The sequence below is a fragment of the Platichthys flesus genome, chromosome 20 (genome assembly GCF_949316205.1).
Source record: "Platichthys flesus chromosome 20, fPlaFle2.1, whole genome shotgun sequence".
Lineage (NCBI taxonomy): Eukaryota > Metazoa > Chordata > Actinopteri > Pleuronectiformes > Pleuronectidae > Platichthys > Platichthys flesus.
This window is the reverse complement of record NC_084964.1, coordinates 5,958,256-5,982,696: the sequence shown is the minus strand read 5'-3', so window position 1 is coordinate 5,982,696 and position 24,441 is coordinate 5,958,256. Positions and strand designations below refer to the sequence as shown.

Sequence of the window (24,441 nt, the reverse complement as noted above, 5' to 3'; positions counted from 1 at the left end):
AAAAGACCCAGTGCAAAACAGATGAGACCAGCTGCTTAAGAGTAAATGATACATGTTGATTAAAAGTACAAAAAGTCGTTTTTTTTGTGAAATTCACTTATAGGTATCTTTATTTCTTAACAAAAATCCTCCTCTCAAAATGTTTTACAAAAGCATTTTCATCTAAATTCAAGCCCAAAACACAGTAGGACATGCATTGAAGCAAATACAATCTCTCTGTCTTTACATACCGTTCCTTTTAAAAACAAGCTCTCATTGAAATGTTAATCCACTCGAAATGCAAAATACAACGGTAAACACACAGGAAACACCATTACACATCTGAAACGCAAAAGCATGTTGTATCAAATCGAGTTTTGAGTTCATAACAATCCCCTTAGCTTGACATTAGGAAACGAGTGTATAACATCTTTCTATATTTGGCATTTAATTCATTTAAGTCAATCCGCTTGGATAAAAATATTTTAAGCAGTATGAAATATGCTGGAAGTAAGCCTTATCATATTTTAATATCATACAAATTTATGAAACAAAAGTCCCCCTCACCTCAGGACCGATAAAAATGAAATGTGCAAAGCGTCCGCCACAAACACGAAGCCAGACCTTCCTGCAGATCAGAAAGCTTTCAGACAAAACACGGGTTGAGGATTTTGGCGATTTCATTCTGAAAGAGTCAAAACACACGTCGCTGATTGCAGTGACCACAGTGACCACAGTGACCACAGTGCGTAACAGACGTGACAGAGGAACAGAACAGCCTCCTCTTCTTTTATTTACACTTGTATCACTCAACTTTTGTTTTTTTTGATCGCAGAATATCAAACCCACGCCCAAAATATAACTAACTGTGTGACAGAGAATCTCAGAGCTCTGTAACAACTACTTGTTTAGGCTGGACTTTGGTCCATCTATACTGCATATCCTTTTGAAGGGTCAAAGGGTAAACTGGAGCCAATCCCAGTAAAGGTGGGTCGCCAGCATACAGAGACAAACAATCACTCACACTCATATTCTCTCTATGGTCTATTTAAAGTCTCCAATTAACCTTCTACCAATCTGCATATGTTTACATGTATTCTGACTGCTGGAGAACCCGGAGAAAACCCAGCGTAAACATGGGGATGACATGCAAACACCACACAGAAAGATCCCGCCCGAACTGGGATTCGAACCTTCTTGCTGTGAGGGCAACAGGGCTAACCACCATGTCACCGCTTTTTAGTTTAGGGGCTACAAGAACCAAAATAACAGGTCTGAAAATAAGTTGCCTCAGACTAGGGGTCCAGATCTACAGACTGAAACTGAGTCAGACCAAAAGAGGTGGTCTCAGTCGGGTTCAACCTGAGACACGGCTCAAGACGTCTGAAAACACTTTTTGGGGTTGTTCAGAATTTCAGAGCTAATTAAAGGAAGTTGAACGATTATTAAACAAAAGAAGCAGAAGGTAGAAGCAGCTCGCAGGATTGCTCGTCCTGAGTCCTGAGCCTCAAGTTGGTGATGCTGGTAGAAAAATACCATTAAATATTATTGGCGGTAACAAAATGAACTGGCTAATTCATCATTTGGGTGTGAACTTGGGCACAGCTAAATAGAATCTTAGGATTCATAAAACATCTTCTTTGTGACAGTTGTTCCTCCTATGAAGCCCCTCTCAACCACCTCCTTGGTGATCTGACGAGTCACCATGCCGCTGGTCTCCGAGTGTTGTGTGGTCATCATCATCCCCTCTGTTAGAAAGCAAAGCCGTGAAAATTAGTCTGAAAATGGATGCCATCGATGGGAAGAACATAAAAGATACTGGAGGTTTATTTGTACCTGAGAAGTAGGGGTCGTCGAGCATGGTGTGTGAGATGTTGGTCCGTGTGCTGACCTCTGTTGGCATCTGGAAAACATCCCTCATCGACATTGACTGGCTATTGTACTGAGACATTGCACCTACAGAAAGTGAGGAAGTAAGGAAACACACACATTAGCGTCAGCATGTGTACTAAAGTATGAGAAAGTGATATAGGTAAAGATAAAGCTAAAATACAATAATGAATGGATTCAATGAGACAATGACAAAAGTGTCAACATTTATCTGTTTAATTGACATTAGTTTTGGTATCTATTGTCCAGAGAGGATTGCTTATCTTGGTGTTTTGTTTTATATGTCATGGTTACAAGACCACGCCTAACCTTCTAAAAGAAAATCCCATTGAAATTCTTGGTTCCCAAAGAATGAATTTCAAGATTTTCCATTTTTACGATCTCAACCTTACCATGTGATGTGCCTTGAGATAATGTTTATTAAGATTTTTGTTTGATTTGTGGAACCCAAAAGATGAACCATTAAAGTTTCTCTAATTCCAGCGTCAGGCTAAAACTTCCACTAATACTGAGAAGGTGAATTTCTTGTTCTAGAATCCGCTCTGGACCAAATATATCAATGCTGCACAGAAACATTACCATGGTTTGCTAGGTAGATTGCCAATTTCATTCATGCTTCTAAGGGTATAGACCCTAATTGTTCTACCAATAGGAAAGACGACAAGGTGGTTTTAAATCTGTCCCCACTGTCATATTACTGGGTGCAATGACTGATTTGGTAATTTCTTTTCATTCATTTAAAAAGATTTGTCAGTCAATTTAATCTCACCTCCATCTTGAGATTCGATGGTGATGATGCCCTCCCTCTCTGGACCGAAGCCCTGTGTGGTTCGAGCCTGAACTTTGAACTTGTAGGGAACATTCTCAGTCAGGTTGGGAACAGTGTGGCTGGTCTCAGCGCTGTCGCCGCTCACCTGGAAGGAACGTGTGTCACCTGGAGAAAACAAGAAACAGGTGATAGAAGCATGCACTTTCAAAACCGGGAAAAAGTTAAAAGGTGGCTTCGCAGTGGAAGTGTCGTCTTATTTTAATTCTCACTTCCGCCATGCAGCTGTTCGCAGGTGACCACGTAGCCCAGGATGTCTCCGAGGGGTTTGCGAGGTTTCTCCCAGGTGAGCTGCAGCGAATCGGGGCTCAGAGCAGTGAAGATCAAGGGGCCTGGAGCACTGGGAGTGCTCAGAGTGAATGGTGAGCCTGCAGTGACAGAGGACGTCAGTATTCACAAACAGACATAGTCATTGTTCTGCAGGGACACAAACAGAATCAGTACCTGGCATTGGGCAGAGGGGACTCGAGGGATCGACTGCAGACTCGATGGTGATGACTCCTTCTCTCTCCTGGCCCCAGCCCTCCTGGCTCTGAGCCTTCACCTTAAATAGGTAGGATTGGTTGGGCAGCAGGTCCTGGATGATCACAGAGTTCTCTGCTGGGTTCGTCACGTTGATGCGCTTTGCATCACCTGAAGGAGAGGACATGTTTTTTTTTAGCATTAACATAAAGACTGAAAATTTAATGAATGCACAAAAACCAACCAAAAAAGCACCTTGATAAACGGCCTCCAATACCCACTACATAGACCACTATCGCAAAAAGTATTCATTGTTTATCAATTGATGGGCCTTCTCCAGTTTTGTGTCATTATTTACCTCCATTGATCAGCTGGTAGAGGACACAGTAGCCAAGGATGCTTTTCTCACATAGGGGCTCCTGCCAGCTGACCTTGAGGGCAGTGGGACCCAGAGCGGAGAACACCAGTCTGCTGGGGGTGTCTGGGACCCCAGGGGAAAGTCGTGCATCTGACGGTTACCAGAGAGAGACAAGTGTAAGCCTACTGTTGGATATGATCACCGTGAATATGTGGTGCGTCTCTGCTTGCATTGACCCCGAGCTGTTTTTATTTTCTTGTTGACTACATTATCAACTCTTTTCTCTAGAGAGAGTGATTGGAAATCTCTCCTCATGCTCAATGAAATTTAAGAACCTTAAAGTTGCATTATTATCCTCAGAGTTATTTTAGTCACTCCGAGGAACATACTGTGAACACTAGTGAGTGTTAATTAAATTAAAAACAAAAATACAAAACATCAAACTGTTTCTTTTTACAAACAGTGGCTGTCATTCTTAGTATCAAGAAACAACAAAGTATCAGAGAAGCAGGAATGAAGATGACTAAAGAGGAGAGCTTTACACATCACACCCAGCTTCACCTCCAGTGCCTTCATGCATGTATGCCGCAGACTTACCCTGGAGCACCCTGTCCAGACTATATAAGGCTTCGTTGACATCTGAAGACTGGGTCCTGGACCTGGAAACCTGAGGCAGGCTGTAGCTGAACTGGCTCAGAGAGCTGCTCTGCATCCCAGTGTAGCCGAAACCACCTGATGGCGCTTTGAGCAGGAGGGGAAGAGCATGAGGAGGCGGAGAAGGTGGAGGAAGAGGAGGCCGGAATGATACAGAAGAGAGAGAGAGCAAAGAAGAGGATGGATGTAGCGCAGTAGGACAGGTGGAGAGTGAAGTCAATGAGAAGTCAGAGGTCAAAGATGAGACAAGGGGAGGGAGAGAGAAACGGCGATAGTCAGCATAGCTCCTGCAAAGTCTGTGTGTATAAGCCTGTCGTGCAGCCAATAGCCCCGATCTTGCTAACAGATGTCCAAGCTAACAGGCTCATGCATTGGTTGTCTACCTGGTACAGCATCGTCAACATTGTTTTCCAAAGTAAAACCTTTCTTAGACCAGACAGTAAACAGCTAATTCCTCTAAATGTACTTGTGTCCCCCCCCCCCCCCCCCCCCGCTGATGTCTAAAGCTTACCCATATCTTGAAATTTGCCCGACACATCTCCCATGACAATAGAGTCCCGGATGTTCTCTTCTGTGTAACCCCTGTTCTCCGAGCGCTTCCTCATGATGACATCCGATGTATGAACTCCACCTCCAATCATATCCAGCCTTCGAGAACCCCCTACAACCCCAGAGAAACATTAGGGATAAAAAAAAAACTTGGTGTTTTGACCCAATTCTTATCAAGGAATCCGGCCTCCACCTCACCTGCTCCGGACATGTAGGTGGTCGATGTCTCTGTGGTGAAGGAGCTGCTGCCTCCTCCTCCTCCTCCTCCTACTCTGTAGTTCGAGCTCAGGGTGGACATAGGAGAGGAAGACGATGACAGGTTGCGTGTCCCCGATCCCCCGGGGAAAAGGAAGTTCTGCTCCCACTTCCCGTTCATCGCGAATTCTGTGAAACACGATAACAGTAGATGGAAACCTCATCGGACAGATTCTGGGAAGTTTAGCAGCTAGCATTCGCCCGTTCTGACGCTGACCCGAACAACACAGTGTCCCTGACGTGAAGCACCCAAAACCAGGCTCAACTGGCCCATAGAGAGGAAGCAGCAGCGCGTTATGTCCTGTAGCGTTAGTCTGACCTGTGCCACAAACAGCAGTGTGTCATCTGCAGGCAATGATAGTAACAGCTGCAGTCTTTCTTTGTGTAGCTGCTTAACTGACTTATTTCTTGTTTAATTGATGAATAGCATCGTTAGTGGTTACCTCTCTACTAATTTGAATTGATTGATACATTATCAAATAGAATTTGTAGTTGTACCACCACAGGATGACATTTATCTTAGTTATGTTTCTATTTTATTGAGCTGATATAATGTGTCCTGTTCTGGCAACTGTGACATCACGATCTTGTGCCAATCAATCTATCAGGTGTTGAGTTTTTGGCCTGTTGGTGGCATTAAAAGCATGCTTCAGACACGGACTGAACTTCGGATAAACTCCTGACGTGAAGCGGGATGTGAGAGCGCAAATGAAAACATACGACAAAAGGTTACATCCTGCGTCCTGCACCACGCCTCACCTGAATGCTGAGGAGATTTCTGTGTAGTTGTTAACGCGTCTGAGCAGAAAAATCTCTAGCTGTGTTTTTCATGTGTGAAAAGCAAACTCCGGAAAAAGAGAGTTATTCAGTGAAAACTGCAGTGTTGCTGTTTTGCCTGTAAGTGGTGATATAAACATGTCTTCTCTTTCAGATTAAACTTCTGCTGATGCTATAACTTTGGAGGGTAAAAATGTCAACTCCTGCTGATTAAACAGCTCCATTGATCAAATGTATTGGAAGATCAAATAAAATACTGCTGCACTTAAAAGATCCTTACTGATACTGCCCTGCAGAGATGAAACTGTATTGAAGACAAGAACCCATTATGTCCCTACAACCACAACTAAGCCTACACACCAGACAAGCTGTCTCCAGATCACTACCTCCTCAGTGGGATGGAGAGAGGACAGACAGAGACAGGCACCGGGAAAAGCCTGCCCCCCGATCATCAACTGGAGATGGGACAGTTGATGCCAGTGCTCCTCTCTGGACAGATGGCAGGAGGATAGATGGGATAGGTGCCAACTGGGGGCCAAGGGGACAAGGAACGCAAGCCCGGAAAATTGATTGACTGGACAATTGATAATATTTCTGAGCAGATCAATCACAAAGCTGACATGCTCGCTCCCTGTCTGGCTATCTGCGGGTCTGTGGTCTTCACCTGGCAGGGGTGTTTTGGCCTGGCTGGGGCGGGGGGCCTCATCTGAACTCGTCTCTGTGTCTGTGCTGAGGCGACTGCTGAAGACGTCCACCTGCTTTTTCCACGACACCTTACGCAGATCTAGATTGGACCCCACCAACTTGACATATTTCCATCCTTGTATTTGGGGTCATAGGGTAGAAGCAAGGAGGCGGAGTTGTATCAAGTTTTTTTCCCTTTAACGATACATCACTGATTAAAAAATAAAAGCTGTAACACATTCATCGGACACTGGATCACATTATGTATGCATACATGTATGATGTTTGAATAACAAAAATCCAAATGGGCTTGGTTGGGAGCAGCAACATCCACTTTTGTCCCTCAGCCAAAACTAACAGCACAAACATGGCTGCAGAAACCAGGATTTTGACAGCAAATTGAGTGAGGGAAGGCGCTGCGGTTTGTGATCATAAAGCACTTCTACTGCAGATATCTACGGATGCATTGGATGCAGATTTCGCCACTGGCTTGCTGGGGCGTTGCCTGCCAGATGGAAGTGATATTTAAAAAATGCAGTGGCATGAGAAGGATGCCATTCCTGAGCTTCTCGACTCTTCCAGCTGTTACTTAACGTCACGCTTGTGAATTGGAAGAAGGATATTAATATCAGCTTCTGCAGGCTTTTCACACAGAAACACAGACATGTTAAAAAAGGTGCCAGTAGAGAGCAGGTGAGGCCATCTAAGCTTCATCTTAGGGGAAACTGGATAACTTCCTACAGCACAGATTGGACAAACCTTTCACAGCAATGTCCACTCCCCCTCCTCCTGATAGGGCGGTGACACCTCAGCACATATGGTATGAGCACAAAGCAAGATGCCTGAGAGTGCTGAGGATATGAAGTAAAATAATTGGATCCATATCACAGTGATAGCTCACTGTCTGGAAGCCTGGCGGTGACATGCTTACACTGTTAGAGGAGTAACTTGTGGCCTTGTAGCTCTAGGTACCCACCATCACCAGAGACGCTGGGAGTCTTGGAGCCTCCAGGGGACTTCATCACCTCATTGCTGTACATCAGGTATCCGTCGTACTCGTCTCCTGCCTCTGCATCCACAATAGGGATGTCTGGAATAATGGGAACTAGGGACAAAAAGAGAGAGAATTCAATTTCTTCCCAGGAAAAACAAGACCTCACTGTGATGCAGTGTGAAGATGTGTTTGCCCTCGACTTACTGGACAGTGGTCTGGCAGGCTGTGTCGCAAGGTTGAGGGAAGCATCTCTGAAAGGACCCCAGCCCACGCTGTTCTTGGCACGGACCTTGTACTGGTAGGATTGGGATTTCTGAAGGTTTTCGATCAGCAGCATTCGTTTCTTGGGGTTGTCGATCTTTACTTTCTTGGCAGCGCCCTCCGGCTCTGTGAAAAGAAGGAATTTGTAAAACATGGTGAAAATTCCATAATGCAACCTTGCTTGATTAAAACGTTGGACTCAGCGTCTTACTCAGGTTATCATCGATTGGAGTGTAGATGACCTCGTAGGCTGTGATGTTGCCGTTTGTCTCTGCAGGCTCCCCCCAGCTGACCTGAGTGACGGTCGGGCTGATGACGTTAAAGGCCAAACGTCCTGGTTCACCAGGAACTGGAGGAGAATGAGTCAAACATATGACACCAGTGTTAACTAAGTCAAGGTTTTGTTTTGCTCATACAATAGCCAGCATCTGTAAATGTTAATGGAAGAGCAAAAGTTGTCAAATAGTGATGTTAGATATCATATGACGTGAAATGAAATAAAAGAAAAACTCAATTACCTGATAACAACTTAGTTGATATTTCAAACCACTCATTTAAAAACGGTGTGAATACAAATTGTGTTTACAAACTACTTGCACCAACCCCCACCCATGTTATGTTTTGCGTTAACAATTGTACTAACAAAAAAGTTTGGAATTGGTTCAGTGAATTGACATGGCAACAGCGGCTGCAAAGTAATCTTAAGGGGCGACTGTGACACACCACAATATGTCCACTAAAAGTGTATTTTACCAATAGAGACTCAGATTTGTTATTCTGGGTCTCCGCAAAAATTCTGGCAACATTTCTCGTCTCGCTTAACAAGAAGTTTCACTCTCAACCGTGCAGCAGCTTGTTGTCTCTTTCTCTTTTCTCGTTAGCATTTCAATGTTTCGTCCACACACTAAAGCTCAAACCATAGGGACGGCTATCTGCGTCAAAAGGTTCTACAACATGGTCCACATCAGAAAAAGATACAGCCGTAATAGTTTCTGTCTTTAAAATACAAACTGCTCTCTCCAAGTCTTTCTATATACTCAAATTTAGCAATGGATTTGTGGATAGCTGGTGCAACCCAGTCTAGCTAGATAAATTTCAAAAAATACAAATTTACTAGATATGTTTCATTTTGTTTTATGTGAAGCAATTAACCTGCTTGTAGCTGCTTTAATGCACAGCATCTAGCTGAATTTAACAATGATTACCGTCTTCGAGGGTCTGACAGGCAATCATGTCTGTATTGTAGCCTTCTCCGATTGAATTGTAAGCGCACACTCGCATCTCGTAATCGCAATACGGGTAGAGGTTGGTCAACTCAGCTTGAGGAGTCTTCACATCCAAGACCTGGGCGTCTTTCTCTGGGTCCCCATATATCCAGTACTTCACCTAAAAAAACAAGGTCAGATTATAGATACAGTGCTTGAGTAATAGAGTGGCTTTTGGAAATGATACTAATTCCTTCAAGTTGTAGCTTCTGTTCGTGTTGATTTGATGTACCTTGTAGCCCATTGGGTTACCAGGTGGTGGGTCCCAGTTCAGGTGAATATTTCTGGGTCCAGTTGCTTTGGCTTCAGGGTTTCCTGGAGCGAGAAGGAGACCACCAGGGGGGAGGCCTTTCGGGTTGGCGGCACGCTTCTGCGTCAGGTGGCTGATCTCAGGACTTGTTTCAGGGAGAGCTGAAACAATCGAATCAACTGTTTTAGAGTTCCCTTCTCTCATCATGTAATATCTGAAAATCACAGAACAAGAAAATATTTTCATTTGATCTCTCTACGTTGTGTCTTACCACCTTCTGTGACATTGACTTGGGTGATCTTCCTCTCTCCAATAGAAGCATTGCTACTTGGGTCGGCCAGCTCTAGCTGGAAATTCTCGGGCTCGATTGGGCCAGGATGCTTTTTCGGGTCGATCACGATGTTCTTCTCTGTTTCTCCAGGACCAAACTTCAGAATTCCAGAGAGATCGAAGCGCTGGGCCTTCTTTGTACGCCATTTCACTGTGGCGGGGCTATCCAGGTTTCGAGTACGCACCACAGGAATGGTGTAGGTCGGGTCAAATGTGGAGAAGCTCTGGCTGTCCTTTTTGAATGCCATCACGCTGGGCTCTAGATAAAATAAGATATTGTGAAGTGATAAATGAAACCTTTGCATTCAATGCTTTGATTGGCTGTGATGAATGTGAACAGTCTTGTGTTCTCTCACCTGGCAGGTCTGCTATGGTGACAGTAGTTCTCGGGTAGCGGCCCAGCTTTGCTCCCTGCCGTGGGTTACTGAGGTCCATGACAAACTGCTTGACCTGTTTTTCTTCGAGGAGGCCATCTTTCTCACTCAGCTCCAGCAGACGAACAGGAACTGTCTTCTCGGTCTCACCAGGAGCATAGGTCAGGTCTCCTTCCACAGTTATATAGTCCTAAAATACATAGGATCAACAGGTTAGAAGAACAGTCATGAGGCAGACCTGTATCTCATCTACAAGTCGGTGCAAATTGGCCACAGCCTCTGATGACCCCTTCCCTTGGCAAAGCATCAATATTATTTAACCTTGGGTTGAATTGCACCGCAAGATCTCCACAGTGCTGTGTCAGCAGTGGATAATGGTCAGATTGCACCCATTACTACTGTGCTATAGGTGGAAAAGATCTGTCATGTGTTTATTTCTTTAACCAATCACTATCTGGGGCAGCACTAAGCCCTGGATGCAAAGACGCTACAAATGCAAAACAGAGCCAGAGGGGAAACTTCTTATGGTGGAATATTTGCATGAAGGCAGGCATCACTCTTGTTAAAAAGGAAAAATTCAAGCATATTAAACTATACGAAGATTCTGATTGGCACCTGAAGTGCCCTTGTCCTGTCAATGGACTTTTTTTTTTAATATAATAATATTTTAATAATATTTTTTAATAAACAAGTCACCTACTAACACTACTAACAATAAATATTACAATTGTTAAATCATTTTCTCCGATTTTTGAAAGTAAACAATTTATTTTCAAAATATATTCAGTGACGAGTGGCTTTGCTTAAGGCTATAGAGCTAAGAGTAAACAAGGAATGACTTGTATATGTATCTCATTGAATAAGGGACTGTGTATGGAGGTCAGACATGTAATCCGCCCCTCTGCGTAAATTGTGGCCCCCTTATAGCCCCTGATTTAGAAAGATCCTAGACCCACCATTGTTGCACAATCCAAATCTTCATGCGAAAACACACAATTCTGAGCTACATTGCTAGCTTAGAGGTATTTATTGAAAAAATGTAATAGGCTGGAAGCCGGAGAGGAGCCATCTGAAATAGGCAGCCAATGGTAGATTTATATCCACAGGGTTGAAATAACCATCATGTATAAAAGCTCAAGTATTGCACCACTTTCAAAGGCAAGTCGGGTGCATAATCCACGGGAGAAATCAAGACAATCCAAAATGTAGACAAAAAGACACCAATACCTAAAGGGTACAGTGATCATCAGCTCACCTTTTTGTCCTTGGCTGTGAGGTCCCGTGAGCGGTATGTGACCTGGGTTCGTCCATCCTCAATGATCTCCCTGCTGATTGGAATGTTGGCCACTCCATCCTGTCTGCTGTATGTGTAGGCCGGCTGGAGGAACGAGAACACACTGGTGGCTGTGGAGAAAGAAAAGATTCTTCATCAACAAGCAAAAATTTCACATTTTTCATTGTTTAAGTCAGAGGTGTTCATTTAAGTCCTGCATCTCATTCTCAAGGGATTTTTTAAGTACAAATACATTAGGTGCAAGATTCCACACCATGCTCTTTGATGATGGTGATGTTGACCAAACGTTTTCCGATCTCAGCAATTCCTAGTGGCACATCCACAGCCTCCACAAGCAACTGCTTCTTGTCGTCGTCTTCTTCTTTGACAAAGAGCGGCACATGAACGTCTACTGACTCCACACCTTCCTGGAACTCGATCGCTCCCGAAGCCTCTGCAGAGGAGGACCACGCGTAACGACAAGTTTAATCACAAGGCCGATGAAGGTATGGGCTGCTCGTTGGAGATCAGAACTGAGAAGTTTATTTTCTTCCACACATAAAAACAGTTAATGCTCACCTCTGTCTGTGGCCACAGTGTAGTAACCAGGCACCACCTTGAGGTTTTGGAAGCTTCCAGACTGGACATTTTTCTCTGTGAGTTTAACAATATCAGGATAGCTGCTACGAGGAGCGGACAAGACAGTGTCCATGATGGTGTAGTCCTGCCTGAAGAGCAAAGGGACAAGCAAAGGGACAATAAGGCATCTGTGACCCTTGGTTCCTGAAAAAAACAACAAGCCAATCAGGGTTGACTTGTAGCGTCATGTATCGATCAGATTGTTACCTTTTTCCAGCATTTCTCTGCATTCTGTAAAAACCAAAACAAATAATACGTTGGTGGACATTTCCCTTTAGGCACACCAAAACTGGATATCTTACAATGACAATAGTTGCATGTTATAAATGAAGCCACTGTCATGTATCTCACCTGAAAGCGGTCCTCTGCACCTTTTGGGCCCCAGGAATCTGTTTGTACACATCATTGATCTGGATGAAAGAAAACAAAACAGTTTTCAGTGTCACAGTCACCATTCCCACACTTACACAAAAGGTCACGAAGAAAAAAAACAAAAAACACACTCACGTTTTCGGCCACTTCTTTGCGAAGCTGGTCAGCTTCTCTGGATTCCGGGCGGGACAGGATATCAGAGAACAGCCTGTTCAGCCGGACGGAGAGTGGGAACTGGACTACACATGACAAATGACAAGAAGGACATTTAAAACAATGTCCCTAAGTTCTACACACTTAAATGTCAGTTTAATGTCATAGGTTTACTTTTAAAGCAACACTGTTTTACTTTTACAGTGCCCCCTGCAGCAGATTAAGTGGTTTAAATTTAGAGAAAAAACCAAGTATATATAATCTATTCGGTGGACCTCTGACTGCATAGTGACTGAAACACAATTGAACAGTGGATATTACCCATGATCCCTGGCTTCCTGAACCAGAAGAGCTGAACTACATTCGTCTCCCCCATTCTCGTGAACACAATATCTCAAGAATGCCAAAAGGGAATTTCTTAAAATTTAGTAAAAACATTCAGTTCTACTCAAGGATGAAATTATTTGATTTCAGTGGTCGAAGGTAAAAAAAGCTATGTCGATGTGACCAAAAAGACGATCATGGTGAGGAGTGGGAATGATAGTGGCACCATTCTCCCGTAATTTAACATAATTTAGCACTTACTAGTCTCTTTAGGATTTGGCTTCGTCAGAGCCTGGGGGTGATTGGGTCCTCTGTGTACATTATCTGTCACCTTCCAGCGAACCACATCAGTTCCTTTGGGTGGGCCAGTCCTCACCATTGGCGTGTCCAGATGGTCTGAGGTGAGCAGAGACTGGCGGAGCAAATACTCATCTTCCTTGAAGCCGACCATGCGACCTGCAGAGCAAACAAACTATGGTGACTCATATTCAACACAGTCCCAGTCGGGGATGAAGGATTTTAGATCTATGCTGTTGCATTTGATGTAAGTGACCCAGGTCTTACCTTTCCTACAACAAGGCAGCAGGGCAAGACAGCTCTGTTTCAAGTTAAAAGAAGAGAGGAATAAAAAGATGAGAACAAAACTGAGCATTTCCATTAGAAATATAAACCATGTGAGAAATGTATTTATACCTGGCAGCAGGTTTTGCAGCAGGCACAGTATTTCCAGCAGCAGAGCAGCAGGAGTGCCAGCAGTAACAACAGGAACAAGAGGAGAGGGAGCAGCCACAGGAGGCTGGCAGCGGGACAATCTGAAGGATCATCACAAAGCACAGATAGCGTTAGAAATGCAGCGATTGCACAGAATACTGCTGCCAGGAGGTTAACTGGAGGGACGACAGGAGCTCTCCTTCAGTATATCCTGTTCCTATCCTGTTCGGGTTGCTATGGTTTTAATCGTCTCTAATGTTCAGAGAGACATCCCTTCTCATTCTCCTCATACTGTCCTTTCTTGCAGCTCCTCTTTTCAGCCTCTGTCTGAAACTCTTGGTTTTAGTTCCTTACTCTTTAAGAGATGTGCCAGACTTGCTCGGCAAGCATTATGCAAATATGGGACAGTGTGATGTCACGATGGTTCGGAATTATCTGCAAGACTTCAAATTTTGTTTTAACTCTGCAGAGGTTTCACCCCCCTCTACAAAAAACATATATGACTCACTTGAGGAAAGTTATGAAAAAACACCATGTGTCTCCTTTAATGAACAGTGTCCCTGCAACATAAGCAAACGCTTGTGAGGAGTATCTGGATAGTTAATGTAGCATTACCCCTGTGGTAAGTGGCGTGTGTGTGTGTTTGTCTTTGTGTTTGTTTCCTGTAAACTGTATATAACGAGTATACAAGAAAGTAAAAAACAACAAATGCAGAACTTCTCTTCCTTCAGATTTTAATTGGAAAACAATTAAAAAAAATTATATTCCTGTCACTTCTGCCAAAGATATTCAATTTTCCTCCTGTCCTTAAGTTTTCTGGATTGTTTTTTTTTGTCAGCAGGATTATGCAAAAACCTCCACAACTGTCTTCCCATTTAAACCATGGTGATGCTTCTCATATTCAAGCTGCAGCTCACCTTTCTTTTTGAGCACTTGGATCTTCAAGATTCCGGCTGCTTTATCTGTGGGGTCTTCAGCAGTGTAGTAGTAGGTACAGTCATCTTCTTCGTCACGGAAACTGCATGAATCACGCACTTTGTCCGCTGAAAACACACACGTACAAGCGTGCTATAGCGTGATGCCATATTTATCATTGTGAGGAGTATCTGGATAGTTAATGTACATCCTTTGTGAGCTCACCTTCTTTGAGTTCATCCACCATGACAATTTCGAAGGGGCAGTTCTCACAGCCCTCTTTCTTTCCCGTCTTCCAGGCTTTACACTGGACACAATCTCTTGTACCCTCACACACGCCCAGCTGGGCCTAGATGGGAAACACGCATACAGTAGGTACACACGTTGAAACACTAAACAGACACGCCAACCAAAACTAAAAAGCTTAACTCATATAAACAGCACCAGGTGTATTATGAGGCCTTGAGTGTAGCTGAAAAAAGAAATGACAAAAACAGGAGAAGTGGCCTCATGCAAGAATCGTTGATACAAACAGATTTGTTCTCAAGTTGTGCGTACGAGTAATTTAGGAGAGTTTGTTGAATTTACGAGTAGTCCAATATGGTAAGAGTTGCGAGACATTGGTCTTCTGTTATTCAGGCCAATTTTTTGTGATGAGTAATTATTTGAAGCAATTTTCATATCGATTTCTTCTTTATTTAAGGGACAGTATGGCCCATGACAGTGTCTGCATCGAAAGTGTTGTTTGAGTCTCGACTTTCTCTCTCATGTTCTCTGAAATCAGGACTTCTTCTGTTTGCTCTTTGATGTCACTAACATGACATAACACTTCTAACACATGGGGCGTTAGCAGTGCTTTTTGACCATCTCTGTGCACTAAAATATGAAAGTGGCTTTCATCATGTTTATGGAGCTCATTCACACACTCTTCTGAAGATTGAAGCGATTGTTCAATCTGACATCTCATGTTCGAACAAACTCAGTGTGTAAACAAATGTAGGAGATATTTAGAATAAGTGTACAAGCTTGTTCATTGCATGAGGCCCATTGTGTTGGAACATAACACACATACTTAAACATTATATCCACACACCTGGAAATTTGGCTCACAGGTCGAAGTCATCTCCACGGCGGTTTCTTTGCACTTACAGAGACCGCATTTACATTCACCTAGCCCATTGCAGACACCCTGGCACAAAGACACAATCAGGCAAGGGTGTGAGATACACTGAAGATTACCTTACATTGAAACAAAAAGAGGGTCGGGGGCTCTACTCACCCCTTTGTTGTCCAGACAGGTCTGGTTGCTATTGGTACACTCGCAGGCATTTCCCTCCCAGCCTTTCTTACAGGCGCAGCTACCCATGATGCAAGAGCCACGGTCTGATGGGAGGAAAGAATGGGATTTATCAGCATTACACCTGTGGTAAGTGGCACGTGTGTGTGTTTGTGTTTGTGTTTGTTTCCTGTAAACTGTATATAACGAGTATACAAGAAAGTAAAAAACAACAAATGCAGAATGATTCAACTTCTCTTCCTTCAGATTTTAATTGGAAAACAATTAAAAAAAATTATATTCCTCGTGACATCTGCCAAAGATATTCAGTTTTCCTCCTGTCCTTAAGTTTTCTGGATTGTTTTTTTGTTTGTCAGCAGGATTATGCAAAAACCTCTAAAAAGACGATGGAGCGATGGGACATGGGCAAAGAAAGAAAATAATAAGTTGAAAAAAAATTAATGCCGGATCCAAGATCACTATCCTTATTATTGTGAGATTGGACTTTTCTTGACATTTTCACCATTTTCCCAGGGAATAATCCATGGATGTTGATGACTGTGTGAAATTTAGTCAGCATCTTTTAATTACGGGAACTCTTGGGCCTTAACAGAAGCCAGAGTTAACGTAATATAATGTGTCCAGAAAGGTATGCTGAGAGACGACATGTCAAATTGAAGAATATTTGCAACAATAATAGGGATGAAACATCATTTGCATCCTACATAATTATTTCAAAACCGCAAATTTTCGCACCGTTGCAGAGGAAGCCTCCAGATCGTGGACACTGGGTCTTGTCGTACTGACAGTATTGTCCCTCAAACTGATCTGGGTTGGAGCACACACAGCCTCCACACAGCTTGCACTCTCCGCGACCTGAGCAAGGCTCCTTCATGTTCGGGCCTATGCAACGTGAGGTGTCCTGAGCTGAAATAGTCTCTGAGCAGTTACAGAATGCACCCAACCTGAAGGAGACACGTGGACAAGGCAAAGAGAAGAAAAATAAAGACTTCAAGGCACAACGCTTGGCAAAGGCATCATAACTCAGGTTATAATATGATACTTTTAAAGAGATGCTGCACACTTAAATTTGTGATGTTACACTTTAACGAAGAATTGTTAATAATAGTCTCACCAGCCAGGAGAACACTTGCACTTCCCACATATCATGTCTCCATTGCCATGGCATTTGGCTGAATTAGGGACGGGAGTCTGCAGGACAAATAAAAGAAACCAAGTGCTTAATTCCCCACAGAGAATTGAGGGTCAATGACTTCAGCTTGTCTTCTTGTGGGACTCAATGTTTATCTACACGTCTTACCTTCTCACAATCGCAGGTCGGACACAGAATCGAGGCCTCAATGTTGAAACCGCTATTGAAGGTGCTGGGCTTGACTCTCATCAGCCCCTCCTTCTCATTCTGATTGCTCTGGCACACAGGCGTTTCGTCAATCATCCTCTCGGCTTTGAGACGCATCTTGAGCTTACCCTGGAGAACACACGTTTATAAATTTTGCTGTATGAGTCTTAGAACAGACAATTTAGGACAATATTGGATTTGACTACAAATATATGGCCTGTAAAAGCTGACAAACTGGTGTTAGTAATAAATTATTAAAAACTGACCAACAATGTCAGCAAGCGTATCATCACTTTGAGGAAAATTTGTATTCCAACCTTCGATCATCTATACCGCTTATCCTTTGAAGGTCACAGGGGAACTAGAGTCAATCCTGGCTGACATTGGGCGAGAGGCGGGATACACCCTGGACATGTTGCAAGTGTATCAAAGGGGTACTCATACTTCCTCCCACAGTCTAAAGACATGCACATTGAGTTGTCCCTGTATGTTGCCCCTGCAATATGCTGTCAACCTGCCCTGGATGAACCCCCCCCTATCGCCCAAAGTCAGCTAGGATTGGCTCCATCGCCTGCCTCTGTGACCCTAATATGTGGTACACATGGTTGGCAATATTGGTTAATTGTGCACACCATCAATCTAAGATGCAACTAAGATTGAAGGATGCAACTCATGCATAGAACTTGGGGGTGTTAAAAACACACAAATTGGTTTTATTGGTTTGTTAGTTGTTTCTGTTTTGTTTCCTCTCTTACAATTGCTCCAGGCGGGAAATTAAACAACCCGTATTCTGCAAGCTCTCCCTTGGTCGACAAGAACTGAGCCTTGAACGCTTTAGGCTTCTCTTCAGCATGGATGCTCATCTTGGAACGGATACTCTGAAAGGACACACAAGGGCATCAGCAAACAGATCAGATATAACTTGTCTGATCATTTGAGTTCATTCGACAGTTTTTCAAATGACAAAAAAAGAACCTCATTCTTCCACCTGATGATTTACAGGGGAGAGTTATACCTCGAAGGCGGTCTCCATGACCTGCACGATGTTAGAGGAATCCTCTTGCAGCAGACCGACCTCAGCAATGGGGAAATATTTGCTAAGTTTCTACACAATACAGAAAATAAATCATTTAGCTAAACTCTGACATCACACTTCAATAGAATAACTCCTGTGAAAACTTAACTACAGAAAACTGACCTGGTAGTACGTGAATGAGTGGTTGGTAACAGCAAATATGGGGATGATGTTGTGCTCGCCTAGCACGCGGACCAGCGTGGGTATTGATGGGTAATCCTGATTGATATCTTCTGTGTATTTGCCCTCTGGGTCCAGGTGGCAGCGTTCATCGTTGCGCGGCAGGATGCCAGACAGTACGTTAGCGCCATCTGCCTCGTAGTGGAAGGCTGACTCGGTGGAGAAAACCAGGAGATGTGTGCTGTGGCTTCGCCAACCAATCCTATTCTAAAAGAGGAATACAAATAAAGCGAGGGACATGCAAAAAGAGTCAATAGTTGCCACTTCCAAAGTTTATTTCCTTTCTTTCATTCCCAAGATTGTTCAAAGTTCAGTCATTTGTTAGTTGTCCATCTGGGGACAGTGGAAACAAGCTGCACACATTAATTTCACATACTATAACCTTTTATGCTGATATTAGCAAAATAATATTCTTATAGCTCTATTTCTTATCTAATTTAGTGTAGGTGAAGATGTTATGTCCACCAACTCATCACAAACTTTGTCTGTTATTCGATGCGCGATAAGTGGATATCAAAAACAATGTTCGGTTCTTACTGACCCCACAAACTGCAGCCTGCAATATGGCGTCAAACCCTCCTTCAGGAGCGTCCAGGTTGCCAGATATTATCTCCTTCTGGAGCTCTCTGGTGAACTCCCCCACATCGTTGGTCAGCTTGATGACGTTTTGGAAGGAGAAGGGAGGGTCACTGTTGGGCCATGGCGTTTTAAGTCTGAGAAGTGAAGGAGGAGAATGGACAAAGAAAAGAGAGACAGTGGGAATTGGCATGGACATTTATACTACACCCCACCGTGTACATTCTTGACTTTCCTAAGTATGTTCTTTTTACATTATCTCTCTTACTTGGAGGGTCTCATGTCCGTCTGGGGCTCAATCACTTTGTCAACAAACTTCCCAAAGCCAATGGTGGCGTCGTTTGACAGCTTCCCGATCAACTGAGCTACAGGAAATACAATAAATTAGTATCGCATTGACAACAGTCATCCAGCACGTCACCGATTTTATGCCGTTTCAGGGCTGCTCACATAGCTTATTGCCCATCTTCTTCAAGTTGTCCAAATCATCAGCCATAGAGTTGGAGAAATCCATAAGAATATAAAGATCCAGAGGACCTTTGAGCGGGGAGAACACGTCCACGTCCACCACCTTCTCCTCTCCCGGAAGGAAGCTCATGTTCATCAGCTGTGGAGACACCTGAGACTGACTGAGCCTCATGTTGATCTGTGTTCTCTGAGCAGTTGGAAGGGTAATAGGAAGGTTAGGAGTTTTCATTTGAAACAATGACAGACCTTTAAGATTTAAGAGTGATGGAATGATATGAAAGGAACGACGGAGGGGATGTCTTACATTCTTCACAATATTCTCGGATTTAGTTGCGCGAAGAGTCGCGCTGCAGCCGTGGGCGCGTATGTTTTCAGACAGGTCACAGCGCGGGCCGTCAAAGCTCTGCGCAAACAAGGAGTGTGATTAGTCAGTTAAGCTTTCAGTTACCAACAGTTTTGATTCATTCAAAGCTACTTATTCAGGGTGAGGATTCCTTCTTCATCAGTGGTTGCTCAGTCCTAAGTGGTCCTATCACAAGTGGTCAGCTCTAAGTTCAGGTCTGAATGCAACCAAGTGCATCCTCAATGCGTCTTGAGATCCAATCTCCCAGATCACATTCGAAAGTGGTCTGGGATCCATGTTTCAACATTGTGTGAACACTAACATGTTCTGGGCCACATATGAAGGACCAACCTCCGACGTCATGTCTCTGACCTGCTAGAACTTAAACATATTTTCATCCTTCTCAGTGTCCATATGTTGATTGTTTGTAGCCACCGGCCTCAGTATCCACACTAACCCCCACATGATTGATACTTGATAGTGACTCACTCAAGCCCTCCTCACTCTCTCTCTATCGCTCTCTCTAGCTCACACTCATACCATCACGCACACAAACATGGTCATCTGGCACATCTGCAAACTCAAACTGGCTGAAGAAAAACACATTTTGGTCTTCATTAACAGAAATAACCCTTGTGTTTATTTGCACATAGAGTGGGGAAGTGACCATAAGGGGCAGTAGGAGACACATTCAGGATGGATGTTAAAACCAGGTCTGGATCCATTGACACGACTGAGCCATCTCCACGACAAATGCCATTTCCTTTCAATTTCTGATGAGGATGAAGCTCCATAAAGTAGTAAAATGACCTTAAATTTTGATTATTTGATTTGGGGTTTGATATTAATCTCAAATTTATCAATAGCCTTATTTTTTTATTTTTGAATATGTTTATACATAAGCACATTTAGCAAATTTATAGAGCATAGAAGGAATTGTTGGATTTGGAATAAAATAATTTCCCAGTTATCAATGTGCTCACATCCAATGGACAGATTAGCATATTGCACATGGATAAAGTGTAAAGCTGCCCGCGCTTTACTCTGCTGTTAAGTCTTTTTGGAAGAACATAGTTATTTAAAAAACTTTGAGTTTTAGTAAAAGAGGAACTTCCACATCCCTCTATACTCATCCCCTACAGACCAACCTTTGTCAATATTTTCTAGAATTGATGACTACCCCTGTACATCTCGAAAAGAGCTGGGAGAAAAACTGTAAAATTTTGTAATTGTAATTATAGGATTTGTTTAAATTGTCCTAAAGTGGACATAAAAAGACAATACTTCTTCCTTAGGAATGGTCTGTTAACTGCTCTCACCTCATCAGGGCAGTAGGCGCAGTCTTTCCCAGCCTGCAGGCACTCGGAGCAGGTCTTGTCCCGGGCCAGGAAGCAGTAGTTCACTGAGGGGAGAGAGTCGGAAAAAGCCAAAGACACAGAGAGCCAACAAAGTTAGAACCAAACCCAGGAAACATAGCAAGAATACCTGTGGTAACACCAAAACACATTAAACAGATGAAACCAGAACTGAGGAATAATTTCATCTATCTTTGACTTTATATAATATTGCAATTGACGTTGATATTTTTGATTTTATAGAATTTATATGTGGCCACGAGCATTATTTGTTTTCTACTGTTACTCTCAGACATTTTATTCCATCCACTATTTATTTTCGTATATTTTTTATCATGATCTTCTTTCCTTGTGTTTGTTGGACAATTTTATAGATTATGCAATTTGTTTTCTTTAAATTCAGTGTTAATTTGTTACAATCAAACTAGCTCTTAAGTATTAAGTAAGCTGTTCCAAATTCTTTTCACTTCCAATAACATTTGGTAGTGATGTCAATAATGTCATGTTTAGTGTTTTTGGATACCTCACTTGTAATCAATCTATAATATGAACAGCAATGGTCCCCACATTTAGCCCTGGGGAAATTACAAGTTCAAAACGCTGATACACCAGCAAACAAAAACCAGAACATTTCAAAAAGCTGCTCATCTTTATGAGATAATTGTAACTTTAATCAATTAACTTGCCAAATTTCTACCTAAAATGTAAAACTATCCTCCTTAGATTGAAGAGAAGTCTCAAAAATCTTAAAAGATATGGAAGGGATATAAGTCAACTACGTTATTTCGGCTACTAGTTGCATAGAAAAATAACATGTCAGTCAATGTATTTGTGATCTATGGTTTGATCCCTTGCTCCTCCAGTTTCAGTTCACCCTGATGGCTGGGCGTCAGAGTGTGACTGAGATGTATGAGTGATGAATTAATGTATTCGTGAATGGGACAAGTGGTTGTAAAGTCCATTTTACGTCCTCACCTTCAGCATAACAGAAGGTCAACAGGATGGCTAGAAGCCCAAGCCCCACCGAGAGATGTAACACCCATCTCCCCATCGCCTTCCTTCAACAGAAAAAAACATAAATACATTCACATGTACAGTATACACAAAATCCACCTATATAGCAAGAGAGAGAGAGAGGGAGGGAGAAAAAGGGGGCAAAAAGGCACAAAAAAACAGCGTTTTATCTTAGACCTTATCTGCAGACTGAGTTGTAACTTGATCCACCTGTACTTTCTTTTGGTCGAGGGCTCGAAGAAAGTGAACAGGCCCAGACACTCCCTTCACCCTCCCTTGAGTTGGGGAAATGAGCTGCAATCTGAGACTGGGTTAAACAAAGAGACGCAGCCCGTACAAAAAACAATTTGTACAAAAAATAACCAATTCCGGTTCTCAGAAGAACATTGTCCTTTCTTAGTTTAACCATAAATGTTATTATGCTACAAATACAACCAAATATATAGAACCAATTTTTATTAATCAGGGCCTCTGATTCAGCGGCGGCCCCAACTGAAATCTGATGGCCGTTAAGGTGCTCCTGTCCTGTCAGTAGTGAGTTTTTTTACTTGAAAAAAAAAAAATCACAGATCACAACAGGAAGAGACCAATAAAGGGTTGGACCTGGAAATATTCCTTCGTGTTGTTCAGACTTTTCACAATAAAACCTTTAATTTTATGCAGGAATCTTGGATGGAGAACAATCTGATTAACAGAAAGAAATACAAAAAAAAATAAGAAATGAAGACGGGAGAGGTGGGTAGTGAACAAAGGGCACGGTGTGGCATGCAGTGTCTCTGTAATTATCTCAGTGGGCAGCTAACTGTGCCACAGTGCTCAGAAGAAAGTGATGATTTGTGCCTCTGAAGATTTACAACTCCGAGATGGAATTTCTCCTCAGGGCGAGAGAATGACCTGTCCAAGTTAAAAAACACGGCCTGGAGAACACATGGGAAAGGCACCTTAACACATCAGTGTGAGCCTAAACTGACTACAAGTGTGTGTGCGTGTGTGTTTGAGTGTGTGTGGGTTCATGCCACAAGGTGTCCCATAAATCACAGACCAGGAGGGGTCAGGAGGAACAGACCAGCTCCTATTCTCCAAGCTTCAAACTGTCAGTCATGGAATTATGAGCCGAGATGGGATAAAGCACTTTGTATACTATTCCTATTTAAACAGAATCAAATACGGTGGTTTTCTATGACACCAGCAACAAACTGGGAGACACAAATTACAGCTTCCAAGAGGCAGAAAATAGAACTGAGTCATCAGCCCTTCATTTGGTCTAAACTGCACCGTTGCACCAAAAAAAAAAGAGGAGACAATTATCTTGAGTTCAAAACGCCTCAGGTCTCTGCAGACAACAACACGTCTGCAAGGTGAACATACCGCTGCTGGGCGCGGGTCTGAACCTGTCATGACATCATCAGGTAGGGGTGAGGGATGAGGGTGGGGGTGTATTGATAGGTTTGGGGGTCAAGTTCAGGGTCCTGCCTTTCGTAGTTAGCGAAACACATATGGAAAGTTTGTCTTTGAAGTTACTGTATCTCTGAAATCCACCTTAACAACCCAAACGAATGAAAGCAAACTAAATGCTGGGGGTCAGCTGGTTTAACAATATAAACCAGTAGAAGACAGTGAACACTGGGAATCGCTGGTACTGTTCCTCTTTTGTTCACCTGTGTTGCATTAAAGGCTTTGATGTGGGCAATTGTGAGGAAGGAAAAACAAATCAAAAGAGAACATGGAATAAACTCAATCCAAATCTTTTCTTGCAAGCACTTCTGAAATATAAAATTACATAACTCACATTTACTTCCCTTCACCTTGCTCAAAAGTTATATACGAAAATTAACAAAGCAGAATAATCAGTCCGTTTTGTAAAAGACTTGAAGGTGAAAACAATGGAAATGTATGACTGGATAGAAAGAGATTACTGATCAAACAAACCTCTTACTCCGCTCTCACCAAGACCAAGTCCAAAAGTCCAACAGTAAATAAAAAAGAAAGATCAAGAAACTTTGTCCTTTTTGCTTTGTTTGACCCACAAAAAAGTTTAGAAAGCGGTTTGTATCCACCTGTGCCGAAAAAGTCCTCGTGTCCAAGTTTAAAGTTTAAAAAAAGAAAGAAAGAAAGAGACGCAAATATTTCCAGTGTTTCTATCGTCTATCTTTTCTTCCTTCCTGGTCAAATAGTTACTTGTTCGACCTTAAAGTCCAGTGTGTGTGTGAGTCTGAGTGTGTGTGTGCAAGAGTTTTTAAGGAGAGCGACATGAATGACAGTGAGTCTCAGCAACTGAGTGAATGCAACTGTGTGTTGTGACTTGATCCCTCCTTTAGCTTCTGCGCACTCACATGCAAACGCACACACACACACATGCACTCTCTCCTTCTCTCCCTCTCTCTCGCTGTCACACGCACACACACACAGAGGCACTCTCTCTCTCTCTCTCTCCCTCTCTCTCTCTCACACACACACACACACACACACACACACACACACACACACACACACACACAC

At 42.9% G+C, this 24,441-nt stretch overlaps 1 protein-coding gene across 3 annotated transcripts; it reads right to left on the bottom strand.

Moving 5' to 3' along the window:
• Positions 1–78: 78 nt before the first annotated feature.
• itgb4 (integrin, beta 4) lies at positions 79–24,213 on the bottom strand. 3 transcript variants are annotated; one of them, XM_062378937.1, is made up of 42 exons: positions 23,872–24,213; positions 21,904–21,986; positions 20,893–20,975; positions 19,535–19,633; positions 19,213–19,417; positions 19,031–19,127; positions 18,728–18,899; positions 18,130–18,393; positions 17,947–18,036; positions 17,687–17,809; positions 16,893–17,060; positions 16,707–16,783; positions 16,328–16,536; positions 15,575–15,678; positions 15,389–15,484; positions 14,521–14,644; positions 14,298–14,423; positions 13,363–13,481; positions 13,234–13,267; positions 12,931–13,125; positions 12,328–12,431; positions 12,172–12,230; positions 12,028–12,051; positions 11,761–11,909; positions 11,456–11,635; positions 11,164–11,312; positions 9,891–10,098; positions 9,476–9,793; positions 9,187–9,365; positions 8,895–9,075; positions 7,901–8,038; positions 7,633–7,815; positions 7,411–7,539; positions 4,917–5,102; positions 4,681–4,830; positions 4,113–4,256; positions 3,516–3,665; positions 3,140–3,328; positions 2,908–3,063; positions 2,639–2,803; positions 1,816–1,935; positions 79–1,727 (listed from the first exon to the last, which is right to left on the bottom strand). In XM_062378937.1, exons 2-42 carry the CDS (start codon positions 21,977–21,979, stop codon positions 1,597–1,599), a joined length of 5,853 nt encoding a protein of 1,950 aa, XP_062234921.1. In that variant the 5' UTR covers positions 21,980–21,986; positions 23,872–24,213; the 3' UTR covers positions 79–1,596. The 3 variants fall into 3 exon arrangements, with proteins under 3 accessions (XP_062234921.1, XP_062234922.1, XP_062234923.1); XM_062378938.1 differs by having other exon boundaries at positions 9,479–9,793; XM_062378939.1 differs by lacking the exon at positions 4,113–4,256.
• Between the last annotated feature and the right edge of the window lie 228 nt (positions 24,214–24,441).